Source organism: Peromyscus californicus, unplaced genomic scaffold (genome assembly GCF_007827085.1).
Source record: "Peromyscus californicus insignis strain IS unplaced genomic scaffold, ASM782708v3 Scaffold_8__1_contigs__length_139910024, whole genome shotgun sequence".
NCBI lineage: Eukaryota > Metazoa > Chordata > Mammalia > Rodentia > Cricetidae > Peromyscus > Peromyscus californicus.
This window is the reverse complement of record NW_026294606.1, coordinates 133,996,975-134,012,538: the sequence shown is the minus strand read 5'-3', so window position 1 is coordinate 134,012,538 and position 15,564 is coordinate 133,996,975. Positions and strand designations below refer to the sequence as shown.

General features: G+C 42.3%; 1 protein-coding gene across 2 annotated transcripts in view; it reads left to right on the top strand.

Annotated features, from left to right (window-relative positions):
* Ttc29 (tetratricopeptide repeat domain 29) overlaps positions 1-15,564 on the top strand; it is a 201,434-nt gene that overhangs the window by 108,158 nt on the left and 77,712 nt on the right. For both annotated transcript variants that reach the window (XM_052728777.1, XM_052728779.1), the window contains one exon: positions 6,220-6,311. In XM_052728777.1, coding sequence (XP_052584737.1) covers positions 6,220-6,311 — 92 coding nt within the window. The remainder of the gene's footprint in view (positions 1-6,219; positions 6,312-15,564) is intronic.

The following is a 15,564-nucleotide window of genomic DNA, read 5'->3' as shown; positions in this document are numbered from 1 at the left end:
TATTTTCTCCAGAATTCTCGCAAATACCTAAAATTGTTTCATCATTAATTTCATTACAAATTATCTTCCATTCCTCCAAACATAGGGTTGGCTGCACAGGGACAGGGACAGTTTTAGAATAGGTTTCAGCACCTAGAGAAAACTCTGACTTCTGGAAGGTTCTCGAATTTTTCTAATGACGCAGAGCCGTTGGGTTGTCTTTATTCCCTTACGTAGATCCATCACACTGCACAACGTATAAAGTCAATGAAATGGTCTTTACGATGTGATTTTGTAACTAGTCACCATTTAGAATGGAATGTGCTGGAAGAACTCTTTGCATGGTACCAGTCACTGGTTCTACATGAGCTGACTTTTCCCACTTTGGTGACATTGAGTTGACACAGCAGCACAGCAGATAAGCATTTCTCTTTCTTCAAGCTCATGAGCTTCACTGACTGTACATTTGGAAGGCAAGAAGACTTCTTCATCCACCAGGATACAGCATGCCTAAGGACTCCTTGTTCCCACTTCTCTGACCTGTGCTGGTAGACTGTAACCATCCAGGCTATAGATACATGCCCAACATAGTCACAACACGAGTCTATTCAGATTTCCACAGATGCTGCTAGAATCCCATGCATCTTCTTACGTGCTGTGTCTTACAGTCCCACTCTGGTTTTTCTCACTGATTTCAGTTGCCCAGCACTTGCTAACTACCTGTATATCCATCACAGCTTACCTACTTTTAAAAGCAGATGAGGCGTCATGTTAGACTTTCGCAAGCATGGCAGAATACCTACCATAGACAAGCTAAACAAGGAAGTATGTTTGGGGCCATGTGTTTAGAGGCGTGTGCCTGTCCTGGTGAGAGGGGTAAGGCAGAGCAGAGAAATCCACATCATGGAGGCCAGGAAAGAAGGAAGGAATGCCTTCACTAAAGGGCTTTCTCTTTCTCCTTTTTTATTCCATTACAGGCCTTACTTAGTCTGTGGGATGGTGCCACTCATGTTCAAGGTTGGTCAGGCCCTGCTAGTCCATCCTCTCTAGAGATGTCCTCTCACACACACGCAGGCTACACTCACACACACGCAGGCTACACTCTCATACACACCCAGGCTACACTCTCACACACACACCCAGGCTACACTCTCACACACACACACCCAGGCTACACTCTCACACATACCCGGGCTACACTCTCACACACACCCAGGCTACACTCTCACACACACCCAGGCTACACTCATACACACACCCAGGCTACACTCACACACACACCCAGGCTACACTCTCACACACACCCAGGCTACACTCTCACACACACACCCAGGCTAAGCTCTCACACACACCCAGGCTACACTCTCACACACACACCCAGGCTACACTCTCACACACACCCAGGCTACACTCACACACACACCCAGGCTACACTCTCACACACACACCCAGGCTACACTCTCACACACACACCCGGGCTACACTCTCACACACACCTAGGTCTAGACTTACTAATCTCTTAGATGCCTCTTAATGGGATTAAGGTTATCACAGTAGTTTGTCGCAATAAATACAAACACTTCTACTTTCCACAGAGTTCATAACTCCATGTTATTTTTCTACTTGAAGTCCTAGCTTTTTCTTTTTACTTTAATAAGAACTCCTTACTCCCTCTGTTCTGCATTCTTCTTAGATTTCCCACACATGCATGGCTTTTCTCCTGAGCTTATGTTCCTGGGGCAGAGAAACCATCATAGACCAGATCCTCCACAAGATACCCAGTATGGCTCTTGTGTCCTTCAAGGATTCCCTGATTGACAGAAGATGAACCACGGCTTTACAACTGCCTATGCGGCTCAGGGTTCTGGGGTAACTGTTAAAACAAGTACCAAATTCTCTCAAGCCATAGATAAAGTTGGTTGTCTTCCTTTTGGGGAGGGAACTCCTGCCAGGGTGCTCCCGGAGGCTGGTAAGCAGAGGAAGACTTGTTTGTTTAGTGTGCAGACTACATGATATGATGTATGGAGTCACAAGAACTGAGTGATAGCTTTTAGCTTTCTTCTTTAGTGAGGAAATTAAATACAGAGCTCTCTTGGCCTGCTTGCTGGGATATGGAACAGTCATGGAAGAACTAAGGCCTACATCTCAATCTTCTTCTGAGTTTGAGGCTGGGCACATGCCTCTAGTTCCAGCAGTTCAAGAGGCTAAGGTAGGATTGCTTGAACCCAGAGTATGAGGCCAGCTTGGCAAACAGAGTGAGATCCCTTCTCACAGAAGGGGCGGTGGGATGAGCAAGAAGAAGAGGGAACACTTGGGTTAGTGTTCACCCAGGAGACCATATCCACCACCGTGAAGAAGCCACATGGTAACTAAGAACACGAGAGAGCTTCACTGTGTAAGCCCAGCTTATGCCCCCAAGAATCCTGCCTTGGACTGTTACTCATTCACACAGTTGCATCAGTCCAAAGTCTGGACTAGTGGGCAATATATAAAAGCTCTCAGTGTTTCAAACAAGTCACCATTATAAGATTCCTAAGCTTTAAAATAGTGCTGGGGCCACAGTTGTTGGTTTATTTGCGGTGCTCTTACCCTGTGAGGAAATGTCACGAAACACGACAGAATCCACTAACAAGAGTTTTATTAAAATAAGGTAGAGAGACAGAGGTGCACAGGTGTAGCATTAATCTTAAGGAGTCTTATTAATAAAATCAAACCTGAGCCAGGTATTGGGGTGAACTGGAAGATCAGAGAACCAGAACAAGCCACAGCTACCTCACCTCGCCAGTTCCTCAGTTGGTCTTGTTTCCTCAGACTGGAAGCCTCTGAGTCCTCATCCAGAATGGGTCTCAGCTGAACTGCTGCTCAAAAGCCTGAATGCTTAACCAGGCCAAATGCTTAACCAGGCCAAATGCTTCTAGTTTCTGGTCCTCAGGCCTTATATATCTTTCTGCTTTCTGCCTCACTCCCTGGGATTAAAGGCGTGAGTCACCATGCTTGGCTGTATCCTTGAACACATGGATTTCTGCCTCTGGAATGCTAGGATTAAAGGCATGTGCTACCACTGCCTATCCTCTATGTTTAATATTGTGGCTGTTCTGTCTCTGACCCCAGATAAGTTTATTAGGGTGCACAATATTTCGGGGAACACAATACCACCACACACAGGCCTGTGGAAAGACACGTAAGTGAAGTGGGGCCAGGAATCATGGCACTGGCTTATAAAGGCTGGGCCATGCCTGCACACACAGGCCCATGTGGCTATTCCACACATGCGTGTAGATCACATGGTTGCACTGCATGCTTTACGCAACCACACAAAGCCACGGGGTCCTGGTCACGCGAGACGTTTTGACCCAGAAATGACTAGGCGGAAGTGACTAGGTCCTGCTGGGCATGCGTGACCATGCCCAACCATGGGGGCGTGTTGTGAATCCATATCAACAGTGACAGTTTTTATTGAAAAAAAAAAAGGAAATGAACTATTTGGGGCACAAAATCTATTAATAGTCAGCCTTTAATTTGAGATTCTAGAATGTCATCTAGAAATATGTGGACCAAAATAAAGCTCCTTAGAGTCTCTTCCTACATGTCTTTGTGCATCAGTTCAACAAGGTTTTTTACAAATTTAAAAAAATTCAGAGGTTCTATCTCATGCCTCAGAGTAGGCTTTGTGAAGTCACCTCAGGTCAAAGCAGTGAATTGTCAGCTGTGAGGATGGGACAAAAAGAATGTCCTAAGGTTTCTGTGGAGCTTGAGAGGTCGAAAAATGAGAATCAAGGCTACTGATCATGTGCTATATATTCCAAAATTGCCGAGGGAGGGCCAGAGATGCAGCTCAGGAGGTGGATGGCTTGCTGTGCAAGTGTGAGGACCTGGGTTTAGATCCTAGCACTCACACCACTCAAAGCCAGATGTGGTGCGTGTGTGTGTGTGTGTGTGTGTGTGTGTGTGTGTGTGTGTGTGTGTGTGATGCAGAATTCACCACACCAAGCCAGATGTGGTAGTGTGTGTGTAAGTGCAGTATTTACCACGCCAAGCCAGATGTGGTAGTGTGTAAGTGCAATATTCACCATGCCAAGCCAGATGTGGTAGTGTGTGTGTAAGTGCAGTATTCCTGCAGCAAGATGGGAGGCAGAGAACTCCAATGAAGCACATGGGCTCTTGCAGGCCGCAAGAATATATTACAGAGATTCAGCTGTGTATTAAAGCTATACTTTGACCAACCAAGGGTTCGTCAAATGGGAAGCCATTTATCACAGAATATTTGGTGTTATACAACCTTAATATTCAGCTGTGCCTTGCTATGAAATTCTTGTGTGCCCATATACTATAGACCATTTGGCAAACGGTTCAGCTTCTCAGACCTGCTAAAGCTCTAGGTAACTAACTCCCCAAATGAGCCTAGGAGACAAGCGGGCTGTAGATGCATAGCTTTGTTTCTTGTGCAGATGAAGCTCAGACCATCCCCTTCCTTCAGGCCTAGGGGCATGACAGAGAGATTGACTGAGGACAATAGGGCTTTTTGCATAACCAGATGCAGTAAGAACTGGAGCGGAATTCCAGAGTTGGACACAGAGCCAGAGAAAAGAGAGGAAGACAGAGATTCTGTAGAGGGTAAGGCAGATCTCTTGTAGAGTTTATCAGGGCCAGGAGTAAGGAGCCAGGAAGGACTGATGGAGGATGAAGGAACAGAGGAAGAAGATGAAGTCAAAAGCATAGGAGCTTACTAAAACTATGAGGACAGGAAAAGTAGGCACAGAGAGGAGCTGAATGTGAGGACCAAGCTGAAGCTGTACAGACAGAATTTTGTCATAGAGGAATAAAGTCAACGGACAAAAAAGCATGGTGTATGTAGATTCCTTTCCCTCAGATAACCCATGCCAGGCTTAGCGTCTTTCCCAGGACTCTGGGAGGAATTTTCTCAGGGCTGGACTTGAGAAAATTCTGTTACCTTTAATGGGCCAGCTTAATGTTACACAGTGAGAAAAGAGGCCTGTTCCAAATGAGGAGGAGGTGAGGGCTGGAACCTGGGGCTGTCCTCTGGCCTCCACACATGTGCTGTGGCATGTGTGTACCCAATTCACACACAGGAACACACACACAAAGATAAAAAAAAATTGATCAAAATACATTATGTACATTCTTTTTGTTTGTTTTTTGAACACTATTACCATAAAACAATAACAAGTTGGGAAGTTGGCGAGTGAGCTCCGCAATTACGCACAGGACAAAGCACTATAGTTTATCAATAAATGCGGTCATCACTTGTCAATCAAAACTGTTGAAAGCATTTTCAAAGTTTAGAACTTTGTGGACTTCAGGGTTGATGTAGACCCGAGGACAGGTCTTAACATGAGCAGTGTCTTATAAATATAACCCTTCTGCCACTGTCTGAGGTGGAGCACACCAGGCAGATGTGCCCCACCCCCGCCCCACCCTCTCAAATGATGCTTTCCTAGAAAATGTGCACAAAGGATTTTCACAGAGGTCTTTGGAGATTTCCTGCGTCCTCGTGTGTAATAGGTTGGGTCACATAACAATAAAGGAAGAAGAAAGAGAGGGGATGGTGGTCTCTGTGTTTTCTTCCTCTGACCAGGGAATGGAGCGGGGAATTAAAAAGACAAAAATGACAGCACACCGATGATGTCAATGCTAAATTAAATTAAGATCATACGTTTCTGTGGCAGCTGTAATCTTCTGATTATCAGGGAGATTGCTGATAATGAAGTACATTTGTAAGAAATATTTTTAGTCTGTGCTATATACACATAGCACTGCAAGGCAGGCCTCTCCTATAATGACAGATTTAGAGAAGGCCCCTCGCCTAAATTCATTCTCTTCAAAGAGCTATTTATAGAAAGAACCATGATATTTGAACTACTATGGTAGAACATTCTAATCTGCCTTCTATTACCTTAGGTAATAGTCTCCATATTTTAAAATAATGCTGTAAACCATTCAATTATTTATTCACCCCTACATTATATAAACGGAAAGGTTTGGAGAATTGGGATGGTGTGAGGAAAAATAAATTTCAAAAGTAAGACTTCACTGTCATGGCTCAAAGACATAGCCGTGAAACAGTCATAGCACAGACAAAAACAGACCAAGCCAGCCTAAACCTTTGACAGACAAAAACTTAGACTTTTAAAAAGGATGCATTTTCATCTTCTCTGTCATGAAATGCACCATCCATAAATGTGGACAGACTACCCGCTCAGCATGTTCCTCTCCCCATAGGTGCTTCACAGGTACTGTGAGATCGCCACCAACATGGATGATGATCTTAGCCTGGGGAGAGCCTACGAGGTGATCGCCAAGGTCCTGCAGAGGTAAGTTAGCACAGCCTTGGCCTGCTGTCTCTGTGGAGTCACCCAGCTGTGAAGGACTTAAATTGTTTGAGGTCTGTCGCTTTCCATTACTGCCTGCTGAAATTTTAAGCAGTGCCCTTCTTAAGTGACCCTTTGATGGTAAGTTACTTCAAACCAGTGTGGTATTTTTAAAAGATGCATCCAAAGTCGTCTTCGTCTGTTCCTCCATTGGGTTAGCTCCCTTTCGTTTTCCAAGTGATGACCTTGAATGAACCCAAGCAGGAAAAAATCAGGTCACATCTCATAGGTCAGGGCTGCAGAGAGCCTGTACCAGGCAGTGAGCCTCAATGCTGTGACTCGACTAACCTCTGCTAAGTTCCTCAGGAAGAGTTTCCATTTGAACTTCCACCACACTCCTTTCATTAAGCAAACCTGGATTAACAGTTGGGTGCAAACCAACACTCCCAACATTTCATTTGAAACAAAGAAGTTAATAAAAATCTCTAGAGCAGCTTCTGATTCGGCTTTTGGTGGAAACTTCCTGGTTGCCCCTCACTTCCTGTACTGTAGCCAGTGTGATCTGGTTCACCATTCGCTAGAGTGTGACTGTGTGGAAGCCACTCACAACACCAAAATCCATCAAACGCACAGTCTTGTTTTTCCAGTATGTTAGCTTAGAGCCAAAATATAGCTTGCTCATAATAATAATAATAATAATAGTGGCAAGTGTAAAATGTGTTACACTGTAACTTCTTCATATTCATCTTCCATTGTAAACATATTGTATATATACAGGGCAGTCTGAAAAGGTGGTGGTGGTGTTGAAAGACATTTAACGTTTATATGCTACATGAACTAAAAGTAGAATCATTACATAAATATCGCTACTGATATAAGACTCACTGCTTAAAATGCTAATGCGAATGAAATGGAAGGTGGCCTATAAAATATCAGTTAAAACCTGGTCGTTGTTAGACAAACATCTTAGAAGAAGGTGTACTGTTGAGAATGTGGATGTTTACTGGAGAGAGCCAGGGCCAACCCAGTCACACGTAAGGAAAGCAAGCAACCTGGAAGTGGACCCTCCCAATATGCATGGTGAGCAGTCCCCAGCAGTCCCACCAGCTGCCTCTTGAAAGTTCTGCTCTCCAAACAGCAGCTAAGATGAGATTGGCTAGTATTCAACTTAATATCTGTTTGGACTTATGGACCCTGTGCATGTCTTTGTCCAGTTCATTTCAACTACTAAATCACTTGCCTCTGATATCATCATTGTTGCAAATCAGTAGAAAACAGTTGGGTTTTGTGGGGGTTTTGTTGTTAGTTTTGTTTTGTTTTGTTTTTTCTTTTATTTTATATGCATGCATGTTTTATATATGTGCATGTCTGTGCATGATGTGTATGCCTGGTGTCCACAGGAGCCAAAATAGGAGGAGATCAGATCCTCTGGGACTAGAATTAGAGGTGGTTGTCAGCCATCATGTGGGTACTAGGAATTGAACCCAGGGTCCTCTGGAATAGCATTCAAGTGCTCTAACTGTTGGGCCATCTCTCCATCCTCTAGAAAATAGTTGAATTCCTCATCTCACTTTGTAGTGATAAGCCTAATCTAAGTTCACACAGTAATATTAATGTGTCCCTTCACATGTTTATAAAATAATTCTTATAAAAGGAATTTTCCATACCATTCCACATGGCTAGAGAGAGAAAACTCTCGAGGGAATGGTTTCCCTAACAACCTATTCTGAGCATTTGCCGTGTCACAAGATAATGTCATGATGGCCTTTGGTTACTGATGGCTCTCATATTTATTTTTGAAACTTCTGGACACTTGAGGTTGGCTTCAAATGATCTGCAAAGGTTCACTGTATGTTTCATCTGGGAGATTTCAGTATGTACCTCAGAATTTGAATTCTTGATCTGTCCTGTCAACACTAAGGGCAAAGGTGAGTGACAATTTAGTAAATTCTGACACAGATGATCCAATGTGTTTGAGGTGGGGAAAGCTATAGCTGCACATGCCGGCCAGGAGGTAGTAAGTTTTTCTTGGGAATGGGGAAAATCCTTTTCTTATATTCTCAGCAACACTGCAAACAGAACCGTGAAAGTGCCCGATCAGGAAAGGTCTTGTTGTGAAAGCATACAGACCCATGCTCAGATCTCCAGGATCCCCATAAAGGGCAGCATGGCTGTACATGCTGTAATCCCAGTGCAGGAGAGGTCAGGACAGGTGCATCCCTGGGGCTTGCGGGAGAGCTAGTCTAATTGATGAGCTCCAGGTTCTGTAAGAGACCCTGTCTCCAAAAAAAAAAATAGTGTGTTGATGCTGGCGGTGGTGGTGCACGCCTTTAATCCCAGCACCCGGGAGGTAGAGGCAGGTGGATCTCTGTGAGTTTAAGGCCAGCCTGTGCTACAGAGTGAGTTCCAGGACAGCCAGGGCTACACAGATGAACATTGTCTCAAAGAAAAAAATTGTGTGGAGAGTAATGGAAAAAGACTCCTAATATTATCCTTTGGCACACACACACACACACACACACACACACACACACACACACACACGAGAGAGAGAGAGAGACAGAGACAGAGACAGAGACAGAGAGACAGACAGACAGACAGACAGACAGAGACAGAGAGACAGAGACAGAGACAGAGAGAAACAGATCCACATTTTACTTTTTTTTTCAGTTTTGTTTTGTTTTTTTTTTTGTTTGTTTTTTTGAGACAGGGTTTCTCTGTGTAGCTTTGCGCCTTTCCTGGAACTCACTTGGTAGCCCAGGCTGGCCTCGAACTCACAGAGATCCGCCTGGCTCTGCCTCCCGAGTGCTGGGATTAAAGGCGTGCGCCACCACCGCCTGGCCACATTTTACTTTTATGCCAATAAAACTAATTACACTTATAGAAATTGCCTTTCACTAAAGTATGGTAAAGCTGTCAATGATTTGTGCGTCCTTGTTTTTGTAATGTTGTATAGGATTCAGGAGGGCACAGGGGTGCTTCCTTTGAAGCCCTAGGAGAAAATCTCCCAGGCCGTGGCCTTCCCAGTGTGGAACTGCCGTTTTGTGACATTGGCTCATAGGAGCATTCAGGGGAGCAGGGCCTTGGTCAAGGATGTAATCTATGCACATTTCCTCAGGGTTCAAAACAAACCTTTACAGATTTTATGGTCATTTTTAAGAAAATGTTGCTTTGAGGAGTTGATATTAACTTTAATAAGCACGCCCACCCATGTGCAATCACACACAAGTACATACATGTCAACCCCACTCACAGTCCTCAACTATTCTTCTGGACTAGCAGGTGTCACACAAAAGGTAACAGGCAAAATAGGAAAAATTATGGCAGTGGTGGCTGAGAAATAAATCAAGGTGTGTTAGGAGGAAACTTAGCATTCCTCCTAAATCTCTTCCTCCTAACCTGAGTGATGGCACCAGGTTCAGTAATGCAGCCCTATCTCTATAAACATATTTTATCTCTTTAACGGAAATGGAGGAGGTTAGCCATGTCTAGGATAAGTGCGTGTCTAAGGCCATCAGCTGAGAGTACATGGAAGGAGTATAAGCTAGAAGCTCTAAAATGGTTACAAGAATTTATACTAAGCCTTCCCTGGGAAACACACATTCTCTCAGGTTTGGGGATACGGAGTTACCCTTTGATGTTGCTCGAGCCAGACTTGGCGTGACTTATTCAGGGAGGCTTCAGTAGTGGACATTTTTTTCCTATTAGTGTAAACAATATACACTGCATAAAGGCTTAAGAGGAGTAAAAGAAGATAAGCAGTTACGTCATTTCCTCCCTACGTGAAGTAGTACTGAAGAGAAGAATTGATTCTGAAAGGGTCTTATGACACTACTATAAAAGTCATTTGTGATTCATAATGAAAAAGTGAGTTGAGAAATTTCCAAGTAAATATTACTATTATGGTGATGATGATTTTGGAGAGAGATGGTTCAAGTGCATGCAATTTTCCTTATGGAATATGTATGTTTGTATATTCTCATTTACGAATTCACTTATTGAAATGCCACAGCTCAACATAATCAGGAAACTACTTAAAAGAACCTAGAAAAAAAGAACCCCACCCAGCTGTGTTCATGATGCACTGGTCACAGCAATCCCACATCTGGGTTTACTCCATGCCCATTGTCAATTTCCTCACACACTTGAGTTAAATGATTTCCTGGAAAACTTTCCACAGTGGAGATCTTCAAATCAATCCCAACAAAGTTTCCAGTGTGAAAATTACCTTTCTGTTATAGCCGAAGATTAATTTCTTCTTGCTTGAGAGAAATGACATGCCCTAGTAATTTTCATATATTCTCTAAAATGGAGCATCCAGGCTTCCATGTGAAATTTGCTAAAAATGACAAAAAAAAAGACCAGAAACGTTTCTATTAATTCATGGAATTAAGAATAGCTTTTTACATTTTCTCCTGTCACTGATCCCATTTGCCTTATTACTCTCATCTGTGGCCCACAAACTTGGTGGTACAATCAACAAACCCCTCGGTGGCTGCTCCATCTCTGCTCTATTTGATTTCTTCTCTCTGAGTAAATGATTAAGTTTTCATGCATTGGTTCAACCAAAATCTATGCTCAGTCAACCACATCCTTTATTGATTACTTCTTCAGCAAACACTAGGCCAAGTGTGATCTACATAATTGGACAGTTGTCAGGGGACGGGGACGTTAACAGTCCTGTTTTCCCAGTTGGAAACTGGAATCACCTTGATACACAAATATTCTGCCCTGTTTCATTCTCATTCTGTGGACCGAGGAGTCCTGGTCCTCAGAATATATGTTTTTAACTCTCTAAGGTCCGGTTGAATGAATTTAATGATTATACCATATAATCTGTTGTTGAAGGTGCACCTGTGCACTGCGTATAGGAAAACTGGAATTAATATTTGTCTAACATTTAACCTTGGCTTTGAACTTATATAAATAATCCGTAGCCTTTCTCTAGGAAGAAATTGTTTCTTCCTCTCTCCCAAGGACAAACTAGCTTCTAAATCTGTTGTTAGTGTCCACATTTGGAGGTTTTCTTTCCACTCTGTGTTGTTTATATTCCAGTTGCTGGGTTGACAGTGTAGATTGAGGATGGGAGTGGAGTGTATAACTCATGACAAGAAGACTTTCTCTAGCATCGCCTTAGAGCAAGTCCAGGATAATTCTTGGTGCTTGGAAAATCTGTTGCATCTTGGGGGGCTGGAGAGAAGATCAAAACACCCCGTAATCACTGTATTTATACTATTTTGGTCTTTTTCTACCAAATTTCTTTTTGTACTGCTGTTTGAGTGTGATATGATGTAACATCCTCAGCAAGCCAAACCTAATGTAAACTGTGCTTCTATCCAAGACATACCCACTTGTTTAAGAACATTAAACATAAATAAGCTTTGGTGAGTCTATTTAGCTAAATACCAAGAATGAATTTCCCCTCTGGCTTTAAAGTGGTATGTAAAGATGTCTCATTCTTTTCCTGGGACATTACAGTACAGAAAAAAGCTTGAAATGTTAGCATCAGTTTGATAAAATATTCTTAGCCCTAAAAACATTATTGTACTCTCTATTTCAGTTTTATTTATTAGTATTTTGTTTATTGGCTTATATGCTTTATTTATTTTATCAATATTTAATACTCATTTTCAATACATTTTAGTTTTGTTGTAGATAATTTTTGAATACTTTCTTACTTTTTGAGACTTAATAGACTTACATAATTTAACCTCCTCGTTCCTTCTTCTAAACCCTCTCATGTACCATTCAGCTCCCTGCACTTTTACATTCATGGCCTCTCTTTAATTGTTGTTACATATATGTGTGTGCATGTATGTGTAGATATATATTCCTAAACACACAAATACAACCTGCACAGTTCGTGTTAGCAATCCCAGATAAAGAAATACACATAACTAAGACTGCTAAAAGCTGGAGAAAGTCTTCCCCAGGGAAAAGCATACCAAATGATTATCTAATACCAACTGATCTTCCCTGAAAATTATATACACAGACAAATATTTAAGTTAAAACAGTTAGCAACCCTCTCTTTATATTTTAATATATGTTCCATAAGCAGCATACCTTTTCTCTGGAAGAGAAGCCGTGATTTTGGCATGAAAAATGATACATATGGATTTATGAAAGGCGGTAATTACAACTTTGGGGAACAAGAAATTCCATTTTATTTCTGCTCTGTAGAGTATTGGTTTACCAAAAAGAAAGAAGAAAGAACAGATTTGATAGGCTCTGATAGCCGGGGTTTCGTGAGTCTGTGGGTAGAGCATTCACTAAAATCTCACGTTCAGTTTATCATATCGTGGGATTTTCCCAGTGGATGCTTAGCTACACTGCGTTTGTCTCTCATGGTACACAGTCTCTGTCACTTCACGGGCGGTCATTGTTGAATCCCTGCTGTGTACCCAGCTGCTCACTTACACAGCTTCCACCTCAGAGCTCTTTAGAGTCATGTTAAAAATGAAGAAATGGGAGTTTTTTCTCTAGGTCTATAACTTTAATATTATCAAAATTGTTTTTCCAAGATAACAAAAGAAGAACAAAATGAGAATATGACACTTATGTGTGTGACCTGGCTCCTCCTAATATCTACCACCTGTTGACTTTAAAGTCATCTGGCTTCTTTATGAACAAACTAGTTGATAAAATGAATGTCACCACCCAGAGCTAGAGAACCCATGCAGGACGGTAGCCTTTTCATCCCGTAGCCTGTGTGAAAGGGCCCATAAAATGCTTCTGACATATTCTTGTTTCGTGTTCCTTTGAATCCCCTCAATAGCAGCACATCATTGCAGATTTGGTCGTATATTTCATCATTCACACTTAGAAAGTAATTTGTTGTTGTTGTTTTGTTTTGTTTTTTCAAGATAGCATTTCTCTGTGTAGCTTTGGAGCCTGTCTTGGAACTTGCTCTGTAGACTAGGCTGGCCTTGAACTCAAAGAGACCTGCCTGCCTCTGTCTCCCAAGTGCTGGGATTAAAGGCATGTGCCACTACGTCCCTGCCTTAGAAAACAATTTTTAAAAAAGAGAAGAAGACAGAGACAGAGAGAGAGAGAGAGAGAGAGAGAGAGAGAGAGAGAGAGAGAGAGAGAGAGAAGGAAAGACAGAAAAGGAAAAGAAAAAAGAAAGAAAGTAAGTAAAGAAGGAACAAAAGAAGAAATGAAGGAAGGAAGGAAGGAAGGAAGGAAGGAAGGAAGGAAAAATCTCTACATATAATCCTACTTCAGGACAAAGTTCACTAACTTATTTAGGAATGTTTTTCCCACTATGCTACGACAGAGTTCTCTAAATAACTACCATCAACATCATCTCACATCTCAGCGGGTGCTGTCGCTGAGAGGGACCAGTTGAAGGGAACTGCCCTCCTTCATAGGCTGAGAACAGCTGGGACAGGAAAGGCAGGTCTGCAGTCCCGAGGAACATCAGAGCCCCCCCCCAACTTCCCCCCTAAAGATTTGCCAAACATGGGTGCAGAGCAGGTCACAGCAGCTGGTGCATGAGACACACCCAGGGTAACCACTATTTGTAGGGAGAACAAGACACTGGATGGAAGTCCAGAGAATCCTGGGCTCAGTTTCAGAGTGAGATCCAGAAAGAGGGTAAACACAGGAGAAAGGAGAGAGCAGAGATGGTCAGACTGTGCAGGACACTGAAGGAGGACAAATGTAGACGAAATTCTAAACAGTCTTAGTAAATAAAAAACACAGAGCCAAACACAAAGGAAATAGCCAAAGAGATCAGAGAGCCACGACTATCTTATCTTACCACCTGGCCACCGTCGCTTCCCCAGAGAGAGCTTAGTCCTGTCTGATTTGTGTTTTTATTGCCTTTCTGTTCAGCTTTCTCATTGGCTCTAAGCTCAACCACATGACTTCCTCATCACTGCCTGTCTATACAGACCTCCAGGTCTCTATGGTTGGTACTGAGATTAAAGGCTTGTGTCACCACGCTTCGCTGTGTCCTTGACCACACAGAGACTCTGCCTGCCATGTGATTGGATTAAGGGCATGTGCTACCACCGCCAGACTTCTGCTTATGGTTTGCTATGTGACCTCGCTATGTGACCTATGATCTCCAGGCAAACTTTATTTATTAACATACAAATAAAATCACATTTCGGCACAATTAAAATATCACCACTTTTCCCTCTTTTATTCTAATAAAAAGAAAAAAATCTACAACTAATATAAGAAAAACTATATACAATAAGTACAATAACTTATATACAATACATACAAGCAATAAATACCTCAACAATGTCTAGTCCATTTGCATTTGACAAACTCAGAGAAAATATTCCATTATCTATCCTATTTTGATAAGTCCAAAATGTACCTGATTCGCTTTTTATCTTAACTTATATTACTAACAGAGAACTATCTTACAATGTCTTTCAAATTTATACACTTATACCTCTTTAGAGAGTTTCTTTCTGAAATTCTTAACAAGGAAAACTATAACTATCTAATCTTCAACTAACTATAACTATAACTATCTAATCTTCAATTCCCTCAGAGACCCAAGAAGGAAATAACGTAACCTAGTAAAACAGGAAGTGCAAGCAAGCAGCTTCCAAAAAAAATGTGAGTTGACAGAAACAGCCAGCTGCCTGGACAGTCACCCGAGGTTTCTCCGCAGCATTGGGACATCATCTTCAGCCCTATAGGCTTAGCATATCTGACAGACTGACTTGTGAAGTAGGATGTACACAAGGCCTACAGTTCGACCTCACATTTGGTGAGAGCAGTCCATGTACCAGAAACACCTGAATTCCACCAGTGTCCTGTCATGATTCAGAATTTTAAATTCTGGAAATTGTTGGTGTTTTTGGAATTCAGATGTCCATTCTTCTTGGCTTGTGGGTGGCTTCATCTCAGCATCCCATTCTTCTCCACATCCCATTCTTCTCAGCTTATGGGTAGCTTCATCTCTTTTATTAAATGCCAGTCTACCATTGAGAGGTTAGACTCTGTTAGCCTAGTTACTCTTTAAAGAATAACTGTTTCAGCTGCTGTTCCATTGCACATCAGAAGCCATCGGCCCACTGCCTGTTCAGCTGCCTTTGAAGAAAGGGGCACTGTACCTTTTCCGGATTGCAAAGGCCACTTCAGGGATGGTGCCATATTGTCCTGACCTCATAGGATGCCTGTTGCTAAAGCCACACCACACTTGTCTTGGCAAGAATCAGTAGTCCTTTGTTTCGTGTCCTATCTGTCCATTTTTGTCCTGTTTGTCAGCAGTCAATTTGAGGACACT